The sequence below is a fragment of the Stylophora pistillata genome, chromosome 3 (genome assembly GCF_964205215.1).
Source record: "Stylophora pistillata chromosome 3, jaStyPist1.2, whole genome shotgun sequence".
NCBI classification, from domain to species: domain Eukaryota; kingdom Metazoa; phylum Cnidaria; class Anthozoa; order Scleractinia; family Pocilloporidae; genus Stylophora; species Stylophora pistillata.
Genome location: NC_142521.1, coordinates 9,942,229 through 9,962,360, shown reverse-complemented (window position 1 = coordinate 9,962,360; position 20,132 = coordinate 9,942,229). Strand labels below are relative to the sequence as shown.

At 38.9% G+C, this 20,132-nt stretch overlaps 2 protein-coding genes and 1 pseudogene across 3 annotated transcripts; 2 read left to right on the top strand and 1 right to left on the bottom strand.

Annotated features, from left to right (window-relative positions):
• Positions 1 to 944: 944 nt before the first annotated feature.
• On the top strand, positions 945 to 2,205 carry LOC148734471 (uncharacterized; annotated as a pseudogene).
• A 120-nt stretch (positions 2,206 to 2,325) lies between these two features.
• LOC111322196 (ATP-binding cassette sub-family C member 4) lies at positions 2,326 to 10,982 on the top strand. Of its 2 annotated transcripts, none has more exons than XM_088754837.1 (7): positions 2,326 to 3,045; positions 4,224 to 4,772; positions 5,350 to 5,732; positions 6,228 to 7,540; positions 7,898 to 8,468; positions 8,714 to 8,850; positions 8,946 to 10,982. In XM_088754837.1, exons 2-7 carry the CDS (start codon positions 4,242 to 4,244, stop codon positions 9,851 to 9,853), a joined length of 3,843 nt encoding a protein of 1,280 aa, XP_088610963.1. In that variant the 5' UTR covers positions 2,326 to 3,045; positions 4,224 to 4,241; the 3' UTR covers positions 9,854 to 10,982. The 2 variants fall into 2 exon arrangements, with proteins under 2 accessions (XP_088610963.1, XP_088610962.1); XM_088754836.1 differs by lacking the exon at positions 2,326 to 3,045 and adding an exon at positions 3,723 to 3,853.
• Positions 10,983 to 13,774: 2,792 nt separating this feature from the next.
• LOC111322195 (uncharacterized) lies at positions 13,775 to 15,673 on the bottom strand. The gene has a single exon (XM_088754453.1). It carries the CDS (start codon positions 15,076 to 15,078, stop codon positions 14,347 to 14,349), a length of 732 nt encoding a protein of 243 aa, XP_088610579.1. The 5' UTR covers positions 15,079 to 15,673; the 3' UTR covers positions 13,775 to 14,346.
• Between the last annotated feature and the right edge of the window lie 4,459 nt (positions 15,674 to 20,132).

The following is a 20,132-nucleotide window of genomic DNA, read 5'->3' as shown; positions in this document are numbered from 1 at the left end:
TGAAAAATGCCAACTGCCTCATTCTCTCTGAGCGGGAGTGAAGAACAGGCTGGAACTGGCTAATACACTAATGGGTAAGGGCTGGTAGTTGCATCGAGAACTAACCATTCTAGCACAAAGACCGGCTGAGTAAAGATCGTAACGGTTCATTTTCTGTTTTTTTTTTTTACAGATTATGGACGTTAATGTTGGTCGTGACGAATACAACGGATCTATCACCGACGTCGAATCATTGATAGATTATCACGAGGTATGGGAACAAGAGGAGGGGAACTATTTCATTGGTCGAATTGATATTTCATGATTGGCCGGCTGCACCAACCGGATTTTTGCCAGTCAGTTAGCCAGATGAAAAAGTGGGAACGCAAAAAAATGGCATGAAGGTCAAATTTTCGCTGCCATTTTTCTTGAGCAGCGCATATTGGAATTTCACATTTCCAACAAGTATATTTGGTCGTGCCGAACATGACAGGACGGAAAACGCGTGCACTGTAAGTACCTCCCGTTGCCCCATACAAAGCCTTAGAAAACTTTTCTAAGGCTCTATATGGGACAACAGAAGGTACTTACAATGGACGCATTTTCCGTCCTGCCATGCACGAACTACATATGTCCGCATCAATTAATTCACTCAGCCCGCCAAGCCGCCACTTTTCTTCTACCAACTCCTTATATATCACGTCATATTGATCAATTTCCTCTGAGGACGAGCCTCAGTGACTAAGCTTATCCAAGACAAGCCTTGAAAACCCAGACCAGATAGATAGATAGATAGATAGATAGATAGATAGTTTATTTGAATAACATTGCAACCGAAGGTTGAATTACGTATTCATTTACAAATTTAAAAAATATATAAAAATGGTAACATACTTTTAAAATATTAAAAATTAGGTAACATAGATAGAGTCAGCTTATACAAAGCGTGCGTAAATGACGAAAGATAAAATTATCATGGCACCTGTTCGTACGAACCACAGGTAAATTAAAAGCGCGCTTTTTCCCTAAGTCCACCCTAGATACGTTCCTGGGCGGCAGGAGCTTATGCAGCTTGTGATTTGGTACAGGAACGTTAGAAAAAAGCTTGTTAGCAATATTCTCGCGCCGCTCATGCAGCGAGATAAGCCCAGTGCACGATAGCGCCTCGTCATATTCTTTATCAGGGAAAATTATACGTAATGCGCGCTTCTAGCATCTTTCTAAATCAACTGATAAATATTGAGGTAGGCATGAGTGGAGTGTTTATGCCTCTATGGATTATTCTCCTTCTTTTCAAGTTAAAAATCGCCTATTAACATGAAAGTGATCTGCGCTGGATTAAGTAAAACAGTTACCATAACCATGGCCGCAGCTTTGCGTATACTCGGCTTATAATTTAACAGTACACGACTAACCGGATCATTACGCCTTCCATGCTAAAGGGTGGCTCAATATTATTCAAAGGGTAAAACACCCGACTTTGCTGCCATTTACGAGGACGTTGACGCAGTGATTGACCATCCAGCAGCGTTTTGGTTTCAAGAAATCCTGGAAACGTTCCCAGACGCAAAAGCCGTTTTTTGACAGTCCGAGACAACAAAGATTTTTGGCTTAGGAGATGGATAAAAGAGCTAGAGGTGGACAACTACCTTAATGGCTACTGGCTTCCGATGAAAATACTCAGTGCAGAGGCAATGGTTCTACCGAAAATACTGTGCACTTCTGAATGCAATGAACTCCGCTACTTTTGGAAGTTTAAACCATCACTCTACTTCTCTGTTTTTAATAATTTATCGGCCGCAATGAACGCGTGAAAGCTGTCGTCCGAAAGCCTGAAAATTTGTTGATATTAAACGTAAAGCAGGGCTGGAAGCCACTCTGCGAATTCCTCGAGTGTCAGATCCCGTAGCAAGAGCCTTGAAAAGATTAAGGGAACGTCAACAGAAGTTAAGATTTAAAGTAGCTCTTATTTTTCTTCATTGTGCGTTGTTTTCAACGCCTTATACTTGCTTTGTGTGAAGATTTTGGCTTTAGGAAGGACCGAGAGTATTGTCGATAAATTTTTATGTGTTCTAATTTCTGCTAATACTTGCTTTATGTGGGCATTTAGGCTGAAGGAGGATCTGAGAGTATTATGGGCAGAAAACACGTGCTGCACACATGTTGTTTGGTTATGTAATAGACAATGGAAATCCCTCATGATGTTACCTTTTCTTTCGTTGGTGATGTAAAACAGTCACACCGTTTCACCAGAATATGTTGGTTTGCATCAAATAAATTATGACGGGTAAACAATTTGATTTGCACATTTGTCGGGGTTCTTCTGTTGCAGTTTGTAATACCTGTCGCACAATGTAACATTACTTCCTAGCACTTCACAATATACTTGGCATTGATATTCGGAGGAAAAGTAGACTAAGTGCTAGCGTCATTCCTGTCAATGATAACAATGGTATTTATAGTAATGACAATAGCGAGGTTGATAATGATGGTTGTTAAAATAATGATAATCATAGTGTACAGGAGTAAGGCAAAGATGTTAATGACGTCACCTACTTTTATTAATATGCCAACAAGAGAACTATTGGCTAGTGAAACAAACAGTTCTTTTGATTAAGTTTTTGAAAATTTAAATAACAAAGACTGTTTGTAAACAAATATCTTCTCTATAGTTATCAACTCCATGTGCTTAGACGATGATATTCGGAGGACAAGCATTACAATAATAGCTATCATTCATCTCAATAATAATGATGATGACAATAGTGATTTTGAAAGCTGATGACATTGATAGTGACATTAGTAAGAGCAGTAATATTTATGCGTCCCTCAACGAAGACACCATCTGTATTTTTCCGGAGTCTAGATCTTCCTTAAAGTTGCAGTTATCAGCTCCATCTATGCAAACGAGACCGCAAGATATGTTTTCAATTAACTCTCGCCTTAAGGACATTAATATTAGTAAATGGTACAGACAAGAACACAAAACAGCCGGATTCAGACTCGCTGGAAGGCATACAGATAAAACATCACGGCAAGGTTGACAGCTAAAAGGGCGACACACAGGTATGTAGAAGTTTCCACGGTATAAGTCTGGAACAGAGCTAAGATGTATTTTCAAGCTCTGTGCAAGCAAACAGATCTTTATTTAACCATCATCAAAAAGGAATTGAAACAAGGCACGTAAAAAATGCTCCATGTATTAAACCGACAGCTTTCCGACGTTCTCGTTGCTGTCGCTTTCATAGCTTACGCGAAATATTCGATCAGTAAGTTAAAACCCTCGCACCGCTGTGATGGCTCCAACTGTTATGTATGAATCGCATATTGTTAACAAGAACGCAAAACGGCTGGGTTCAGACTTGCTGGAAGACATACAGATAAAACATCACGGCAAGAAAAGTTACCTGCCATAAGATAAAATTTCGTATCCTATGTTTCAACAATTCTAAAAACATCGTCAACTAGCAACAAAAATAGGCCAAAAATCAGCTCGTAAACACTTAATATACTAAATTATATTTAAAAATTACTTGGAAATTACTCGGATTTCGTAATCCAGTTCACAATTTTAAAGTTATCTTATTTCTAGATTCTTACCTATCGCTGGACATCTTGTATAAATGAATAAGTTACCTACCTATCACTTACATCTGTGCAAAATGTGTGAAATGCGTAGGAAGGTACCTACGCAGAATTTCAATCACAATCCCTATTACTTGCTGTTTCCGTTCCCTTTGATTTCCGAAAGAGAAGAGATACCGTTCTTAAAAGCATGTGGTTTTCGTGATTATGTAATAAGGGATGGTAGTATTTAAATGAACCATGTAATTCGATGGAGCGGTAAACGAAGAAAAGCATCAGTTCAAGACCTGTAAGATTATCTTTTATTCAGGTTCGCTTTATCTTCATTCAGCCAGTATGTAAGGCTATAAGTCACCGATTTGAAATTCCTTTGACGATCGAGATACTTAAAATCAAGTCAATCTATTTTCCTAACAGCCATTAGAGGACGATCAGTATTTAACTTTTCTGAGATAAAGAGGTGAATGAAAAAAACTCAGAGCTCTTCGGTCGTCCAGTTACGTTGACTTGACTCCAAAATCTATGCAACTAACATGGGAAATTTTTTACAAGCTATTATCAACGTTGGTAGTTTTTCAGTTTCTTGACTAAGATTGCGAAATGTTTCCAATATTTTACTCACATCGGATTCAGTCTGTTTTCATTCCTTTTTTGTACAGGCTTTTAGATCTCAAGTAATGGCTTGGAAAGGTGAATACGCGAGAATCCCAAATGATGACGATGATGAAGTTAGTGTACTGTCTGCTGTTTTCTTTCGATGGATGAACGGTATCCTTAAGAAAGGCAGTGAACGACCTTTAGATTCGAGCGACTTTTTACCCTTATCAAAGGAAAACTCAACCATGTTTTTGACCAACGAGCTTCGAGCGAACTGGAACAGTGAGAGACGTGATTGTAAAAGAAAAGGGAAAAGACCTAAACTCTGGAAAAGCGCGCTGAGATTTCTCTCTGTAAAGGATGCCATGATCATTTATTTCGGGAATACTTTGTTTTCGAGTTATCGCATCATGTGTCCATTGCTTCTGGGATATCTCGTTTCCAACCTTATGTCAGGCGGAACGGGGAAAAATCTTTATTTTTATGGTTGTGCTTTAACTTTGTGTTTCCTTGCATTAATTGGAGGACTTGGAATGCATCAGCAGAGTTACAGGTGTGAGCTGTTGGGGATCAGAGTAGGTAGCGCCCTGCGAGGTCTGGTGTACCGCAAGGTAAGTGCAATTAAGAAAATCCTACTTTTCTTTAAGCAACGGCATAAACTCAACCACAAAATAAACAAAGCCAAGCATAACTATGTAACCTAGCCCGCGGGAAAAAGAAAAAGAAAACTGAAAGGCCTTTCCAGGGGGACTCTTGACGACTACTGATGTAACTGGACTGGCATGAAAAGCCCTTCGTACCTTTCTAATAGGCTAGCCCCTGAACTGGCATGGGTAATTTGGGGTTTATCAGCTGAGTTCTTATTGTAAATTGGTCACCGCAAAGGGTTTCAAAGCTGCCGTTTCAAGTGTCAGCCCCTTGTTAAAGCGTATGAAGGAACTATACGTTAGGTGTGTGTTTATATGCAGAAAAAGGAGTTGCACTATTGGTAGGAACATAGTGACGACGTGGGAGCAACGTCACAGTTTCTTTAGAAACTTACTTCATTTATTCATCAGTCTCTGAACTATCTATTGGTGTCAAGCCTCGGGTTAAGGCTTCCCTACGTTTTTAGTTCCTTGGCTAGCACCAAACAGAAGCCCATTATTGCAATGCCAAGTAAATTCAAGAGGTTTTTTAAATTTGCAGACGCTATCACTCAGCAAACAGAAGCTTTTGAAATTTACAACCGGGCACGTGTTTGATTTAATCTCCAATGATATTAAAAGAGTGGAAGAAGATTTCATCACGTGGTTTTTCCACTTTCCTTTCGCTATCCTGGAATGTGTGGCCACCTTGTTTCTGCTTGATTACTTGATTGGCTGGCAAGCTGTTATAGGAGTCATCTTTCTTTTAGTCCTTCTACCATGTTTCGCCTCTTTGTCGCACGTTAACGCTGTTCTGCGCCTTCGCACAGCAGCAATGTCTGATCTACGCATCTCCTTGATGAACCAGGTGATTTGCGGGATACGCTCCATCAAAATGCATGCGTGGGAAGACACATATGGAGCAAAGATAGGAGATTTTCGAAGGTGAGGAAAACATGAATCGTTGAACTGATTTTCAATCTGAGCCTAGAAACGAGCATGTCTATGGCAACAAGACAAAGACGATCTGGGCTTGCAGTTGATTGCTCGAGAGGCAATTTGCTCCTGTACAGAAATTAGCTTTAAACTTATTTTGAACTCCCTTCTACAAAGTGTTAATTACTGATTTTCTTCTTTGAAAGGTTTTGCTCTTACTTTCTACAAATTAAGACTATAGCTTTGCGCCTCTGTTGTGAGTGCATATGAGATACAGCATCAAAAAAATTCCCTGGTCAGTTGCGGGCTTAGCATTTGGAATAGGGGAGACATTATTTTTGCATTAGCATCTTTCCTGAGGCAACTTGCTAAGGATAAGAACCATTTTTAACCCTCTCAGGATCCTTAAAATTGCATCAGAGAGCATGATAATATGAGCACGAAAAAAGAAAGGGAAATTTAATATTTACCGTTCAGAGTGGTATTCTCTCTTTCTATTTTCAGGCGTGAAATCAGCATCATAAATAAAAGGAACGCCATTCTGTCTAGTGTCGATGGCCTGATGTTCAGTGCAAGGCCAATGGCAACCCTATTTTCTGTCTTTGCCATGATACTGACTGGTCAGACCATTACGCCTGTAAAGCTTTTTGTTATTATCTCTTTTCTGAGTATTATCAGGCGAAACGTTTGCATTTGCTTGGCAAATTGTTTTCTCACAACATACGATGCATATGTCTCGTTCGGCAGAATCGAAGACTTTCTCCTTTTACCAGACTTGGAAGATGATGAAGTTTGTGAAGAAGACCCGGGTAACAAAGAGAGTGATTTTCTCGAGAAAACGGATCACATTTCCGGTGCTGCTGGTAAATTAAACGATTTGGATAAGTCTACATTGTTGCGTGTGTCAAATGTAACATTCAAGCAAAATGATCGGGAAGGAGAACTTATTTTGCGGGATATTGAGCTTGTCATACCGTTTAAAAGTTTAACGGTCATTACCGGACCCGTTGGCAGCGGGAAATCTACTCTTCTTTCCGTGATCGCTGGAGAAATCCGTCCAACTTGCGGAACGATAAATTTGCAAGGGACGATCAGTTATCTTCCCCAGATACCTTGGATTTTTTCTGGAACAATAAGAGAAAACCTTTTATTTGGTCAGCCCTACGAGGAATCTAAATACAACAGAATAATCGAAGCCTGTGCTCTTAAAGAAGACATCCAGCGATTTCCCGACGAAGATCAAACGATTGTTGGAGAACGCGGTGAGCTTCTGAGCGGAGGACAGCAAGCAAGATTGAGTTTAGCACGCGCAGTTTATGTAGACAAAGATTTTTATCTATTGGATGATCCGCTGAGCGCTGTTGATTATAAGGTTGGACGGTACATCTTTGAAAAATGCATTAAAGGCGTCCTGAGCAATAAAACCTGTCTGCTGACTTCCCATCAAGCACAGCATATGAAAGACGCAGAAGAAGCCATTTTGTTGTGTAAAGGGCGTGTGCTAGAAAAGGGTTGCTTCACTGAGCTGCAAGAAAAAGGCGTCATAAGTTCAACCATGGACCCGCTCTTTAAGGCGGCTCCTGATGATAGCACTAAATCAGAGGGAAGCTTTGGTCACAGGATTAGTGAAAAATCTGAAGATTCCGATAAATGTACAGATATTACTCGAGTTTCTGATAAAGGCAAAGGTCTGGAAATGGTCCACGAAGATCGTTCAATTGGGGTATTGATATCCAAGCTTTACTGGGAATACTTCAGGAGTGGAGTCCACCCACTGGTGATTATTGCAGTTGTTTGTTTCTCTCTTTTCACACAAGGTAATCAGAGTATGATCTACTGGAGAGTTTTTAACTTACTGCGAGTCAGGATTGCCAGGTCGCCTACTAGCTGTAAATTAAAATATGTATTTGTTTACGAAACCTTAACTCTCTAGAGAACGCGCTTATTAAGCCACGTCTGAGGATATCTCTCTTCGCAGAACAGTCATGAACCGCATGTTTGAGAGGCTTAAGAAAGAAATGTCGCGTCTGCTTTCCAGTTTTTTACTCGTTCATTTTCAATCTATTTTATCATTCACATCCGACTGTGTATTTGTTGTATAATTACACCCACCTCTTCTTGTTGAAGTGCTAATAAATGTGTTTTCACTTTTCTTTCTTTTTCATCTGTTATAGCCTCAATAGTTGCCCCAGAAGTCTGGATCTCATTTCTTACAACGAAGACTTCGAAAGAATGGAAAGACAAGACAAATCTAATAATCTACGGAAGTCTCGTTGGTGCCTGCTCCATATTCGCCTTTACTCGAGCATACGCATTCCTTCTGGTTTCTCTGAAATCCGCTGAACGAATTCATGAAAAGATGGTTGTGGCTATTTTACAAGCACCGGTTTTGTTCTTTGATTCAAATCCCTCCGGAAGAGTCCTTAATCGCTTTTCTAACGACATAGGTTGTGTGGATGAGGTGTTGCCCAAATCATTTATATTTGCATTTCACATGCTTTTGCTGGTTTTTACCGCAGTACTTCTGCCAATTGCCTCCAACCTATGGCTTCTGTTTGCTGTCATTCCAATGACCGTGATAGTTGTGTTAATAATCAATTATTACTTGAAGAGCTCTATGGAACTTAAACGGTTGGAGTCCATAAGTCGCAGTCCAGTCTTCTCTCATATTTCAGAAACCCTAATAGGACTGGAAACTATTCGTACAAGGGGAAGACAAAGCCATTTCATAGATGCGTTTTGCAGGTGAGTTTATGACGGTGGTAGCTACTGAGACAGTAACTTAGTACGCACGTAAAACAAAGCGAAACTTCCCGAGGTTGTCGTGTCTCACCTGGATGAGTGTACTTTGAATAAAGATGTCACGAAGAAATTCGAGTTTATCTTGGATTGAACAATAATCAGTTTTACTTCCAAAGAATCCGAGACAGATGATATTACATCTGCAATTTATTATTTGATCTGAGTCAAATTCTTCCTTTATCTGGCAGATCTCAAGATGTTCATAATCAGTCGTACATTATGGTGATTGCTAGTGGGAGATGGCTAAGTGTACGCTTGGATATTGTCGCCTCTCTTTTAATTGGTGCAGTGACTCTTGTAGCAGCTTTCACGGCTCAAGATGCCGGTAATTTTACATCCTTAGTTGATAATTAACATGCATCTCCTATCATCTCCTTTACCAATCTACATGTTTTGACTGTTTCTATTTTTTTCTATCAGCATCCGCTGGGCTCTCATTTGTGTACGTCATACAGGCAAACGGTTTGTTTGCATTGGCTGTCAGAAAAATTTCGGACGTAGAGAATTACATGACCTCAGTTGAACGAGTTATCTCCTTCACCAAAATTGACCCTGAACCTGGATATAAGGTAGAGAGGCGTCCTCCGGAACACTGGCCGCATGAAGGGAGCATCACATTCAAAAATGTGTCATTGACCTACTACCCTGGCGGACCACAGGTACTGAAAAAGGTTAATTTTTGCATCAATGGAGGAGAAAAGATTGGTTTAGCTGGCCGCACGGGTGCAGGAAAGTCGTCTTTTGTGTCAGCTCTCATGCGCATGCCTGATGCTGTCGGTGAGATTATAATCGATAACATTCCAATAAAAGAGATAAACATTCAAGACGCCAGAAAATGTATTTCAGTTCTTGGTCAAAATCCTATTCTTTTTAGTGGATCATTGAGAAGAAATCTGGATGTGTTGAACCGCTATGAGGATGTGGATCTTTGGCGAGTTTTAGAGGAAGTGCAGCTGAAAGGTTTGGTAGAAAGCCTGGAAGGACAGTTGGGCTACGTGTTAATGGAAAATGGAACAAATATCAGTGTAGGAGAGCGGCAGTTAATTTGCTTGGCCCGTGTGTTGTTGCAGCGAAGCAAGATAATCGTATTGGACGAACCTACAGCGCACGTTGATCCAGACACAGAACAAACAATCTGGAATGTAGTGCGTGATAAACTGAAGGACAGTACAGCAATCACTATAGCTCACCGTTTGAATACTATCAAAGACTGCGACATAATTTTGGTGTTAAAAGATGGAGAGATCGATGAATTTGACAAATTTGACTCACTCATGAACAAGAAGGGAGGTATTTTCCAAGAAATGGCACGAGTTTCTAGCATGTGAACAACAAGATTTTATCCATAAATCGTACACGAACGAACACTCAACAATTTTTAGTCTAAAATTTGGGTTATCTCACATTGTCCAGAACGAGCATTTTAATTTGGTTTTGTTTTTAGTTGATTTTAGCGTTTTCATTATAATATCTTCACGACAAGAATCTCTAACGTACTCCGTAGAGCTCTTTCGGAATGAAGTATAGTTGACACAGAAGACATTTACAATCAAACTCCTCCATCGTACGACTTATAGCAGTCTAATATACAGCATTAGCACAGATATCTACTCATTTAATAAAGAGCTTTGGTGATAAAGGGAAACCCTCTCTGACATTTTTTTGTGTCGAAAAGTTTCCAGAGTATCAAGATTGACAAGCTGGAGATGTTTTACTTCTCTTCGTAGGTCAATAACGCTTGTCTGAGTAAGGTTAGGTCTAGTTGGCTACATGGACAATTTGTGCTCAGCTGAAGGCTCACGCCGGATCCCGTAACTGGAGGAGGCCATGCACTGGCTTTGCGTGCATGCCTCGTCCAGGTAAGAAGAAAGCACTCAAGGTTGATTTGGCGGCGATAGGTTGACGAACTAAGTCGAATCTCACATTGAAGACAAACACCACGACGTAGAGTTAAATGAGGTTATTCTTTAATGTGGTCCAACACGTAAAAACTGAAACAAGGATGCAATAACCAAGCTAAAAACCTAACTATAGCTTAATCGATTCAAGGCACGATAAGTGAAATCGTTAGCCGATCCGAATGATAAACATTATACAAGAAGAAATAAGTATATCGCGAAATTAGTGAATGTCGGTGACTGAACCGATGAATTAAGAAATAAAAGGAATTAAAATGACAAACAACGTTAGAGCGATTACAATAAGTAACTTTAAGGGCGTACCTCTATCCCGATCTTGGGGCGAAAACGTGCACGAAAAACCAAACAGAAACGATAAATCTACAAAAAATTTGGGTGCTATCGTTTTTTTATGGAGCACCATCGAAATATGAAAGCACGAGGTCCGCTTTACGCTTAATGCGCATGACTTGTGACGTGACCAAAAACTAAGTAATGCAAGGGTAACGCTACAGTTGAACTCACATTGAAAACCTCCATTAAAACAATCGATGCCTGATATTTTGAGACGCCTTGATTCTTCAAGAGAAGAGAGAACTATCGAAACGAGCAACAAATTATAGCTTACAATTATTAACTCATTGTGTGCTGTCATTCTAACTACACAAATTTTCGTGCGTCCATACATACATACATACATACATACATAAGCATACACACATACATAAGCTTTATTTATACACGGTATCAATTTCACATAAAATATGCTCTTCCATCGAGCCGTGTGCAAGTTAAATATACAAATAATAATTCATAAGCAATCTAGAACGAGCGCTATTTCTACTAATTAATACAACTCATGCTGATTCTAATATTCCAATACTATATACCAACAGTAGTGCTAAAACTAAATACTAATACTACAACTTTTCGTACAATAAGAGCTATTAAATCCTAAAATAAAAAGATCGTTAAAATTATAACAAAAAGCAATTGCTATGTCAGCAGGGATTCTTTGAAGACAGTAACAGTGGTCTGGGTTTTGCTAATAGTTGAGAGGCTATTCCATTGTGTAGCACCTCGATACTGCAGGCTACGTTTTCCGGCTTCAGAGAGTGGTCTGGGAGTAAAGAGATTATGAGCCGAGTCCCTCAAATTATAGGTATGGACCTGCGGCGTTGTTTGAAAAAGATTATGAAGGCGAGGTGGAAAGTGATTATTGACCACCTTATACATAGTAATTGCTAGCTGTTTCGTACGCCTTTTTTCAAGTGTATCCCAGCCAAAGTCATGTAATAAACTAGCAGATGGCGTCATATTATCAGAATTGGTTATTATACGAGCAGCTCTATTCTGCAGCTTCTGGAGTCTCTCAGATCGGCATTTTCTGATACAACCGCATACTGGGCTACAGTAGTCGAAAAATGGAACAACCAGGGAATTGTACATGTGAATTAAGGTGTCACGCGGCACTACGGCCCTGGCCCGCTTTATAATTGCCAGGCCGGCTGATACTTTTTAACAATCTGATCAATTTGAGAGTGCCACGTTAAAGTATCATCAATTTCGACTCCTAGATAGCTCTGGGTTCTCACTCTATCCACAGAATGTCCATTTATTCTTACATCAGGTTGATGATCTAGACGTGGGATCTTGTATTGAATAGAAATAATGGAATATTTAGTTTTCTTCACATTAAGACTAAGTTTATTTGCTTGGAGCCAAGACTGGATTTTTTTAGATCACTGTTCAGCTTTATTTGTAGATCAGTAGGATCATGAGCAATAAGGGTAAGACAAGTATCATCAGCATACAGTCTTGGTGTTGAGGATAGATTACTCGCGGGAAGATCATTTATATAAATCAAGAATAATAAAGGTCCCAGGATGGAACCTTTAGGGACACCACACACAGTTGAGCCATAATCAGAAAGAGAAGCATTAACATAAGTTATTTGCTTACGATCAGTCAGATACGATTGAAACCATTTTAAGCTTATAGAATCAACCCCATAGAAATTCAGCTTTTTAAGTAGTAATTCATGATCAACAGTATCGAAAGCTTTTTTAAGATGGAGAAAAAGAACTCCATTTAGTCAGCCATTATCCATATTAGAAAACCAATCATTGGTTATATCTAGAAGGGCAGTCAAAGTGGAATGACAAGGTCAAAAACCCAACTGAGCATCGGCAAGTAAATCATGCCTCATTAAAAGAACATACAACTGGTTGAAGACTACTCTCTCAATAAGTTTACTGACAATCAGCAAGACAGATATAGGTCTATAATTATTTGGATTAGTTTTGATATCATCCTTGTAAATAGGAGTGAGTCTGGCTACCTTCCAATCATCAGGAAAAATCATTTTTCCTGATGATTGTACCGGTAGTTAAAGATCTATTTGTGATGTAGGTCAAGGATGCAGAGACAATAGGTCCCGCCTCTCTTAATAGTTTAGCAGAAATACCATCAAGACCACTTGCCTTGTTCAGCGGTAACGATTGAATCAGTTTTAGTACGATATCGTTAGATGTTTTAGTTAGAGAAAAGACATGTGGCAGAGGAAGAAGATAGTCGGTAAACTTTGCGTCTGTGAGGGGAATCTCATTTGCTAAAACTGGCCCTACGCTACAGAAATGGTGGTTTAGCCCATTACTGATTCCATCAGGGGTAGTGTAGATGGTAGATGGTCCATGCCTTGTGTCACATTCTTTTGTGTTTATACAATTAGCATATTGTGTAAAATCATGAATTTAGCCAAATCCTATGCGTTAATTGAACTGAAGATTACAAAGGAACGAATACTGAGTAGTTCCGCTACAGTAGCATCCAGTTTAACCTTCAACCATGTGGTCAGGAACAAGCTGTTGTTATACCATTCTCTACGTAAATCAGTCTAGTATCAAACCATACTTTTTTGTGAATTTTGACAAGAGAACCTAATGACTTTTTCAAGAGCAAAAACTTGACCACAGTACTCAAAAGAAGTATGATTTGAAAATTATATAATCATCCGTAATGCCCTTCTATAGAGCTTACCTCAATCGGTTATTGATAGGCTCAGTATGTATAAAACTGCGCAGCTCGACTGGTTACTAGAACTCGAAGTTTAGAACATATGACACGAGTTCTTCGTAGACTATACTGGCTACCAGTCAGACAACGAATTACGTACAAAATACTGCTTCTTACTTACAAAGCACTAAATAGCATGGCGTCAATATATAATGCAGATCTCCTCTACTCCGACGAGGCAATACGATCTTCTTCAAATAATCTCCTTGTAACACCAAAGTCTAATCTCAAGTTTTACGGTGACAGATCTAGCTGATCTAGTTGCTGCGCCCAGGCTCTGGAACTCCCTAAACTGATGACATATGATCAATCCAATAACCTTGATGTTTTTAAAAATGAGATTAAAACACGACTTTTAAGAGAGGCTTTTATTTGTTAGTTGACTACCCTTTTTTTCTCTTTATTGTATATATTTACCTTAGTTGATCTTAGAGGGTCGATTGTATCTTGTTTTTGAAATTAAATTCTACGACTGTCATAGACGTTCTATAATAACTTAAATGTTCAAATTTTTTATTTTTAGAATTACGATTATTGTAAAGCGCCATTGAGCTCACAGAAATGGCGCTATATAAATTCTTGTATTATTTAGTATTATTATTATCTGAGAATGTGGATTTTGTAATTATCACCACTGCATAAATGATAAAAATGCTGTTAGCATAGAAACAATTCAGCAGAAAGTTTAGTCAAGTCTAAAAATTGGCGGAATGCTTTTTAACAGCAATCGATTTTCAAGTTGAAAACTTTTCAGTGAGTACAATTCAATCGTGACAAAAGTCAAGTTGAAAATACGATATTAAAAGATAACTCTCGGAAATGCTTTCAATTCCTTCCTTAGCCTAGATTCATACAAAAAGCATGTATAGAAAACATTGAAAAACGCATAATGAAATAAAAACTAGAAGTAATTTTAATTTTACCTCTTGCTGACGTTTTGCCATTTTTTCAAAGGTATTCGATAATGCTACATTTATCCGAGGAAAGGGCTCTTGCGTCGGGATCTGACACTTGAGAAATTCGCAGAGAGGTCCCCAGCCCTGCTTCACGTTGAAGATCAACAAGTTTTCCTTTCGAACGACAACTTTCACTCGTTCATTATGCTCGCGATACTTCTTCTTGAACAGAACAACTGATTTTGGGTTTAGGCTTCCAAAAGCTGCGGAATTCGTTGCATCCGCAAGTGCATAATATTTATGGTAGAGCCACTGCCTCTCCAGTATCCTTGTCGGAAACCAGCAGCCATTAAGGTTGTTCTCCACCTCTTGCTGTTTTGACCAACTCCTCACCCAAACATCTTCGTTGTCTCGAACTGTTAAAATGACTTTTGCATCTGGAAATACCTCAAGGATTTCTTGAAACCAAATCGCTGCTGGAAGGTCAGTCACTGCGTCAACATTGTTGTACATAGCGGAAAAGTCGGGTATCTTGCCCCTGTGAAGAATATTGAGCCACTCGTCTACATGAATGGTGCAGTGTTCCGACCAGTCGTACACGGCGAGGCCGAGAATCCGCAAAGCTGTCGCCATGGATGTGGTTCCTGTTTTACTCAGTCCTGCACAGATCACTTTCATGTTCATGAACGATTTTTACTTTGAAAAGACCGAAGTATAAGAAAAAACCACAACAGTCCTCCAAAAAATCTTTAACCACTGATCTTGGGGAGCTCGGATCAGTTTTAAAAAAGCTTTAAGTTATTAAAGATACTCCCCAACTAACAATAGATCAACATCTGGTGAAGTTTGGCATCCTATTACTACTTAGTCTCATAGACTAATTTCTACGACGTATTTGGCTTCGCCTCCATAAGAGGTAGCCGAAAAGAATAATGGCCACAAACACAAGTTCTGTCGCACTTCGCAATAAATTTGTTATAGATATATTGCTGAATGCTGATGACAATGATAGTGTTATTAGTAAGTGCAGTATTATTTATGTGTCCTTCAACGGAGACACTAGCTGCATTCTTCAGCTTCAAAATCTTCCCGGGAAATTGCAGTTATCAATTCAACTCATCTATGCAGAAAAGACTGCAAGATATGTTTTCAGTCAACTCTCGCCCCAAGGACACTAATATTTGCTATTATGGACGCTCTTTTGGTCTCGAGGTCGTCCGCGTAGGTGGAGTAGATAACTGTACTACCCCTTGTAGCCGCACCTGGTGTCTTCGTTGAGGGAAACACTGCTCTTACTGACAGTATGCTGAACATCACTATCATTATCATCACTTAAATAACCCATCATAGTCAACTTCACTATTGTTATTATTATCAATATCATTCCTATCGTTATTATCAACAGAAATGACGCTATTACTTAGTCTACTCGTCCTCCGAATATCTATGTCAAGTATTTTACGAAGTGCCTGCTACAAGCGTTGTTACGAAGTGCGACAGTTATTACAAACTGCGACAGAAGAAACCCGACAAATATGCAAATAAAATTGTAGGAAGATTTGAACACAACAAGATGAAATCCACAGGTACATCACTCGATCCTTAGTGATCTCGTTTCCTCCCAAGGCCTAAATTCCCAAACAAAGTGAGTATATGGTACAAACAAGAACGCAAAACGGCCGACCCGGCCGTTTTGCGTTCAAGTCTGAATCGGATTGAAATTTGCTGAAGGGCATACAAATAAAACATCAAGGAAAGAAAAGTTGTTAACTAAAAGGGTGATAATGAAAACGCAGGCAGAGGTTTCCACGGTATGAGTTTGGAAGGGAGTTAAGATATATTTTCAAGCTGTGTGTAGTCAAAAGGATCTTTAATCGGAATCCTCATTACACAGAAGTTGAAAAAGATACATAAGAAGCAGATGCTCCGTTGCTTCCCCACGCTCTCGTTGCTGTCGCTCTCTTAGTTTACCCGAAAAATTCGACCGCCAAGTATAAAAACTCCCCGCAGCACTGCGATGTCACCAACTGTTATATATAAGTTTATGGATTTGTTCGAGAATCTCGCTGTCAAAAAGATGTTCTCTCTTAACTCTCGAGCTCGTGAAACTCGTAGTCAGTCCATAAGACCGAAATGACTGACAAAAAAGAAGCTTACTTGTTCCGTCAAATCTTCTAAAAACAATAATAATAATAATAATGATTATAGTAGAAATTCTATTTTCCATAGGGTAAAATTTCATATCCTATGTCACAACTATTGTAGAAATATCGTGAAATAGCTACAAAAACAGGGTAAAAATCAGCTCGTAAACACTTAGACCAAATATATTTAAAAATAACTATGAAAAATACTTGGATTCATAATTCAGTTCACATTTTCAATGTTATCTTGTTTCTAGATTCTTTCTTATCGGTGGACATCTTGTACAAAAAAAGAACTTACTTACCTACCACTTGCACCTGAGGTAAATGTGTAAAATGCGTAGGAGAGCACTTATGCAGAATTCCAATGACAGATCCTATCTCTGCTGCTTCCTTTCCCCTTGATTTCCGAGAAGCAAAGACACGCTAAAAGCACCATCCTCATCGTGCTTATGTAAAAAGGGATCTTAGTATTCAAATGAACCATGTAACTCGATCGCGCGGTAAACGGGGGAAAGTATCAGTTCAAGACCTGTAGGATTATCGTTTATTATAAAACTGTAATACTCCGTAGAGTTCAAATAACGCCCAAGACGAGTACAAATATCACGCGGTATTTGTACTCCAGAGAACCGGTTAGATAAGTTTTCTCGCATCGTGTAATCGACGAATTGGATTGAAGTTACAAAAAAATTGGCAATCAATTTGACTTTTTTTCTGACGACGAAGAGTCGGAATGGCTAGTGAATACTGATCCCAGTTCATTAGATAAACCGAAGGAAAGTGGTTAAACGACAATGAAGTTTCATCATTTATTGAAGAAAATGGAAACAGCAACAAGATAACTCGCCAACTTCGTTCCCCTTCGCATATTTCTCTCACACACTCCCCGAACATAAAATCCGCGAAATTCGCCCGCGCTGAAATAAAAGTCTGGCGTATTGGATGATATATAACTTATTAGAATTAGACGTTCTGGTGTGTCGTATCGCATAGCATTTTTACTCGTTATTTTTACCCCCGTAGGGCTCGTCAAAATACGGCAGAACTCATAAAAATACCCGGCGACGATACTACACAACAAAACATCTAATAAGATATATTTATTCAGGTTCGCTCTATTTTCATTCAGCCAGTTTGCAAGGGTATATGTTACCAATCGGAAATTCCTTTGACGAGCGAGAAAATCAAAATCAAATCAATCCACATTTCCTAACAGCTGTCAAAGGACGATCAGTATTCAACTTTTCTAAGATAAAGAGGTGGTCAAATGAACTCAGAGCTCTTTGGTCGTCCATGTATGAACAGACTGCTACTAAACGAGTCAAAGTGTAAGACTATGCTGGTCACTGGGAACCGGCTGAAGGACAAAGTACCCTCTAATTCACTAAGCTTTTCTACTTCTAGTGGGAAAATACTCAAAGTTATTAGGAGCAGATATAGATACAGAACTTTCTTTTTCAAAGAAAGTTGATAGAATTTGTAAGAAATTAGCGCAAAGAACTGGTATATTGAACTCGATTAAGTCTTTTCTCCCTTTAACGCAAAGGATTCTCTATTACAATTCTTGTATAAGGCCACTTTTCATTTATGGCAGCGTTGTTTGGCAATCCAAAGAAACGAATGAATGTTTATTACGTCTTTTAGGTTTCCAAAAGGATTATACCACGCGCCTCTTCTGTTGTGCTTTTCAACAAAGTGAAATGGCAACCTTTTAGGCAGAAACTCGTATTAATAAATGTGCAATATTGTATGGGGGAATTGAACACGCAGTGCCAGAATAGCTTATGGAATCCTTGAAATTGAATAGCTCTCGGTATTCACGTAATACCAGGTTTGCAGTTTGAATTTTATTACGCCTACATACAAGAGAAAGACTGAAGGAGGAAGCTCGTTTGTAGTGTCTGCAATACAGGACTGGAACAATTTAAATTGTGAAATATGGAAGCAGCTGAGTGTAAAATGCTTTAAGCGCGCCTTGAGAAAGCAATTTCTACAAGATCAAGCTCACTTGCCTTACTTTTATCCACAATTTTTATTGAACTTTGTTATGTTTTTATTTATTTGTTCGATTTTTATTATAGAATTATCACCTGTCCATCGTTTATAGTTTTAATAATGTAATTCCATTCATATGTAGTAGAGGGCCACAAGTTTATTAGTTTTTAACTATTAAGTGCTACTCTCTTTAACTAAAGACTACTACTACTACTCCCAGCTACGTTAACTTGATTCCAGTTTGAATTTTATTACGCCTACATACAAGACAAAGACTGAAGGAGGAAGCTCGTTTGTAGTGTCTGCAATACAGGACTGGAACAATTTAAATTGTGAAATATGGAAGCAGCCGAGTGTAAAATGTTTTAAGCGCGCCTTGAGAAAGCAATTTCTACAAGATCAAGCTCACTTGCATTACTTTTATCCATAATTTTTATTGAACTTTATCATGTATCTATCTATTTGCTCGATTTTTATTATAGAATTATCACCTGTCCATCGTTTATAGTTTAATAATGTAATTTCCATTCATATGTAGTAGAGGGCCACAAGTTTACTAGTTTTTAATTATTAAGTACTACTCTCTTTAACTAAAGACTACTACTACTACTTCCAGTTACGTTAACTTGATTCCAAATCTGTAATCCGTCGATAACTTCGTGACCAGTTATGCTTTTTGCCCCTTTTTGACAAACCAGTGGCATACCGTCCATCGATCGCTAATAGGGACCTTAAGCAACCACGACGGCGACGGCAACGAGGACGTGGAAAAACAAGAGATCTAATTGGCAGAACAATAGCCCAGCACGTGCATTTCGGAACTTTGTACATTTCTTAGCCGTCCTATGCAAAACAACAACGTGAAATCGCCAAAATTCGCGTCGTCTGCGAACCGAAACCGCGACGGCAAATTGTTTTAGTTTCCATTTGGAACTCAACGCTGCTTTTATACGTCATGTTGAAGTTGAGCTGTGGCGTTGTATGAGACAGTAAGCTCATGCAGTCATTTTTAAAATTCTAACTAAGAGTAGAAATTCATTTTTTAATCGAAGTCTTCCTTGGCGTTGCCGTCCTGACTGCTTAAGATCCCTATTGATTTCATTCTTTATGAATAGGTCCACGATGCGTACATGTGCAATTTACGAGCTGTACGGGTCATTTATTGATTTGTTGCTAACTTCTAATGGCAGAACATTGTTGCGTTCAAATCCTGAAGAATCGATTAAAATTTTTACAAGAACGTGAACAACTTTTCAGGTTTGAAACTAAAACGATTTGATACTCTACTAAGTTTATGGCAGAAAGATGACAATCAGAACGGGAATCAACAAGTGACAACATATACCAGCCAGTAGCGTTCCTAAATATCTAGATTTGCTTCTAGAATCAATGAATTTTGTGAAGATATATGGAAGGACGCTGCCAGGTTACAGTGAACTCAGTCGTGTTATAATTGTTGGTGTATCCATCGGTTAAGACTTTTTGTTACTAACATCGAAATTTTTTCCAAGCTATTACTAACATCGGCAGTTTTTCCAATTTCTTAACTCGCATTGTGAATTTTCCAAACTTTTACTCAAGTCGGAATTGGTTTGT

Coding starts and splice junctions, on each gene's coding strand:
- LOC111322196 (XM_088754837.1), top strand. CDS start 4,242: ATGGCTTGGAAAGGTGAATACGCGAGAATCCCAAATGATGACGATGAT. Junction 7,541..7,897: donor TTTCTCTCTTTTCACACAAG/GTAATCAGAGTA, acceptor CATCTGTTATAG/CCTCAATAGTTGCCCCAGAA. Junction 8,851..8,945: donor TTTCACGGCTCAAGATGCCG/GTAATTTTACAT, acceptor TTTTTCTATCAG/CATCCGCTGGGCTCTCATTT.
- LOC111322195 (XM_088754453.1), bottom strand. CDS start 15,078: ATGAACATGAAAGTGATCTGTGCAGGACTGAGTAAAACAGGAACCACA.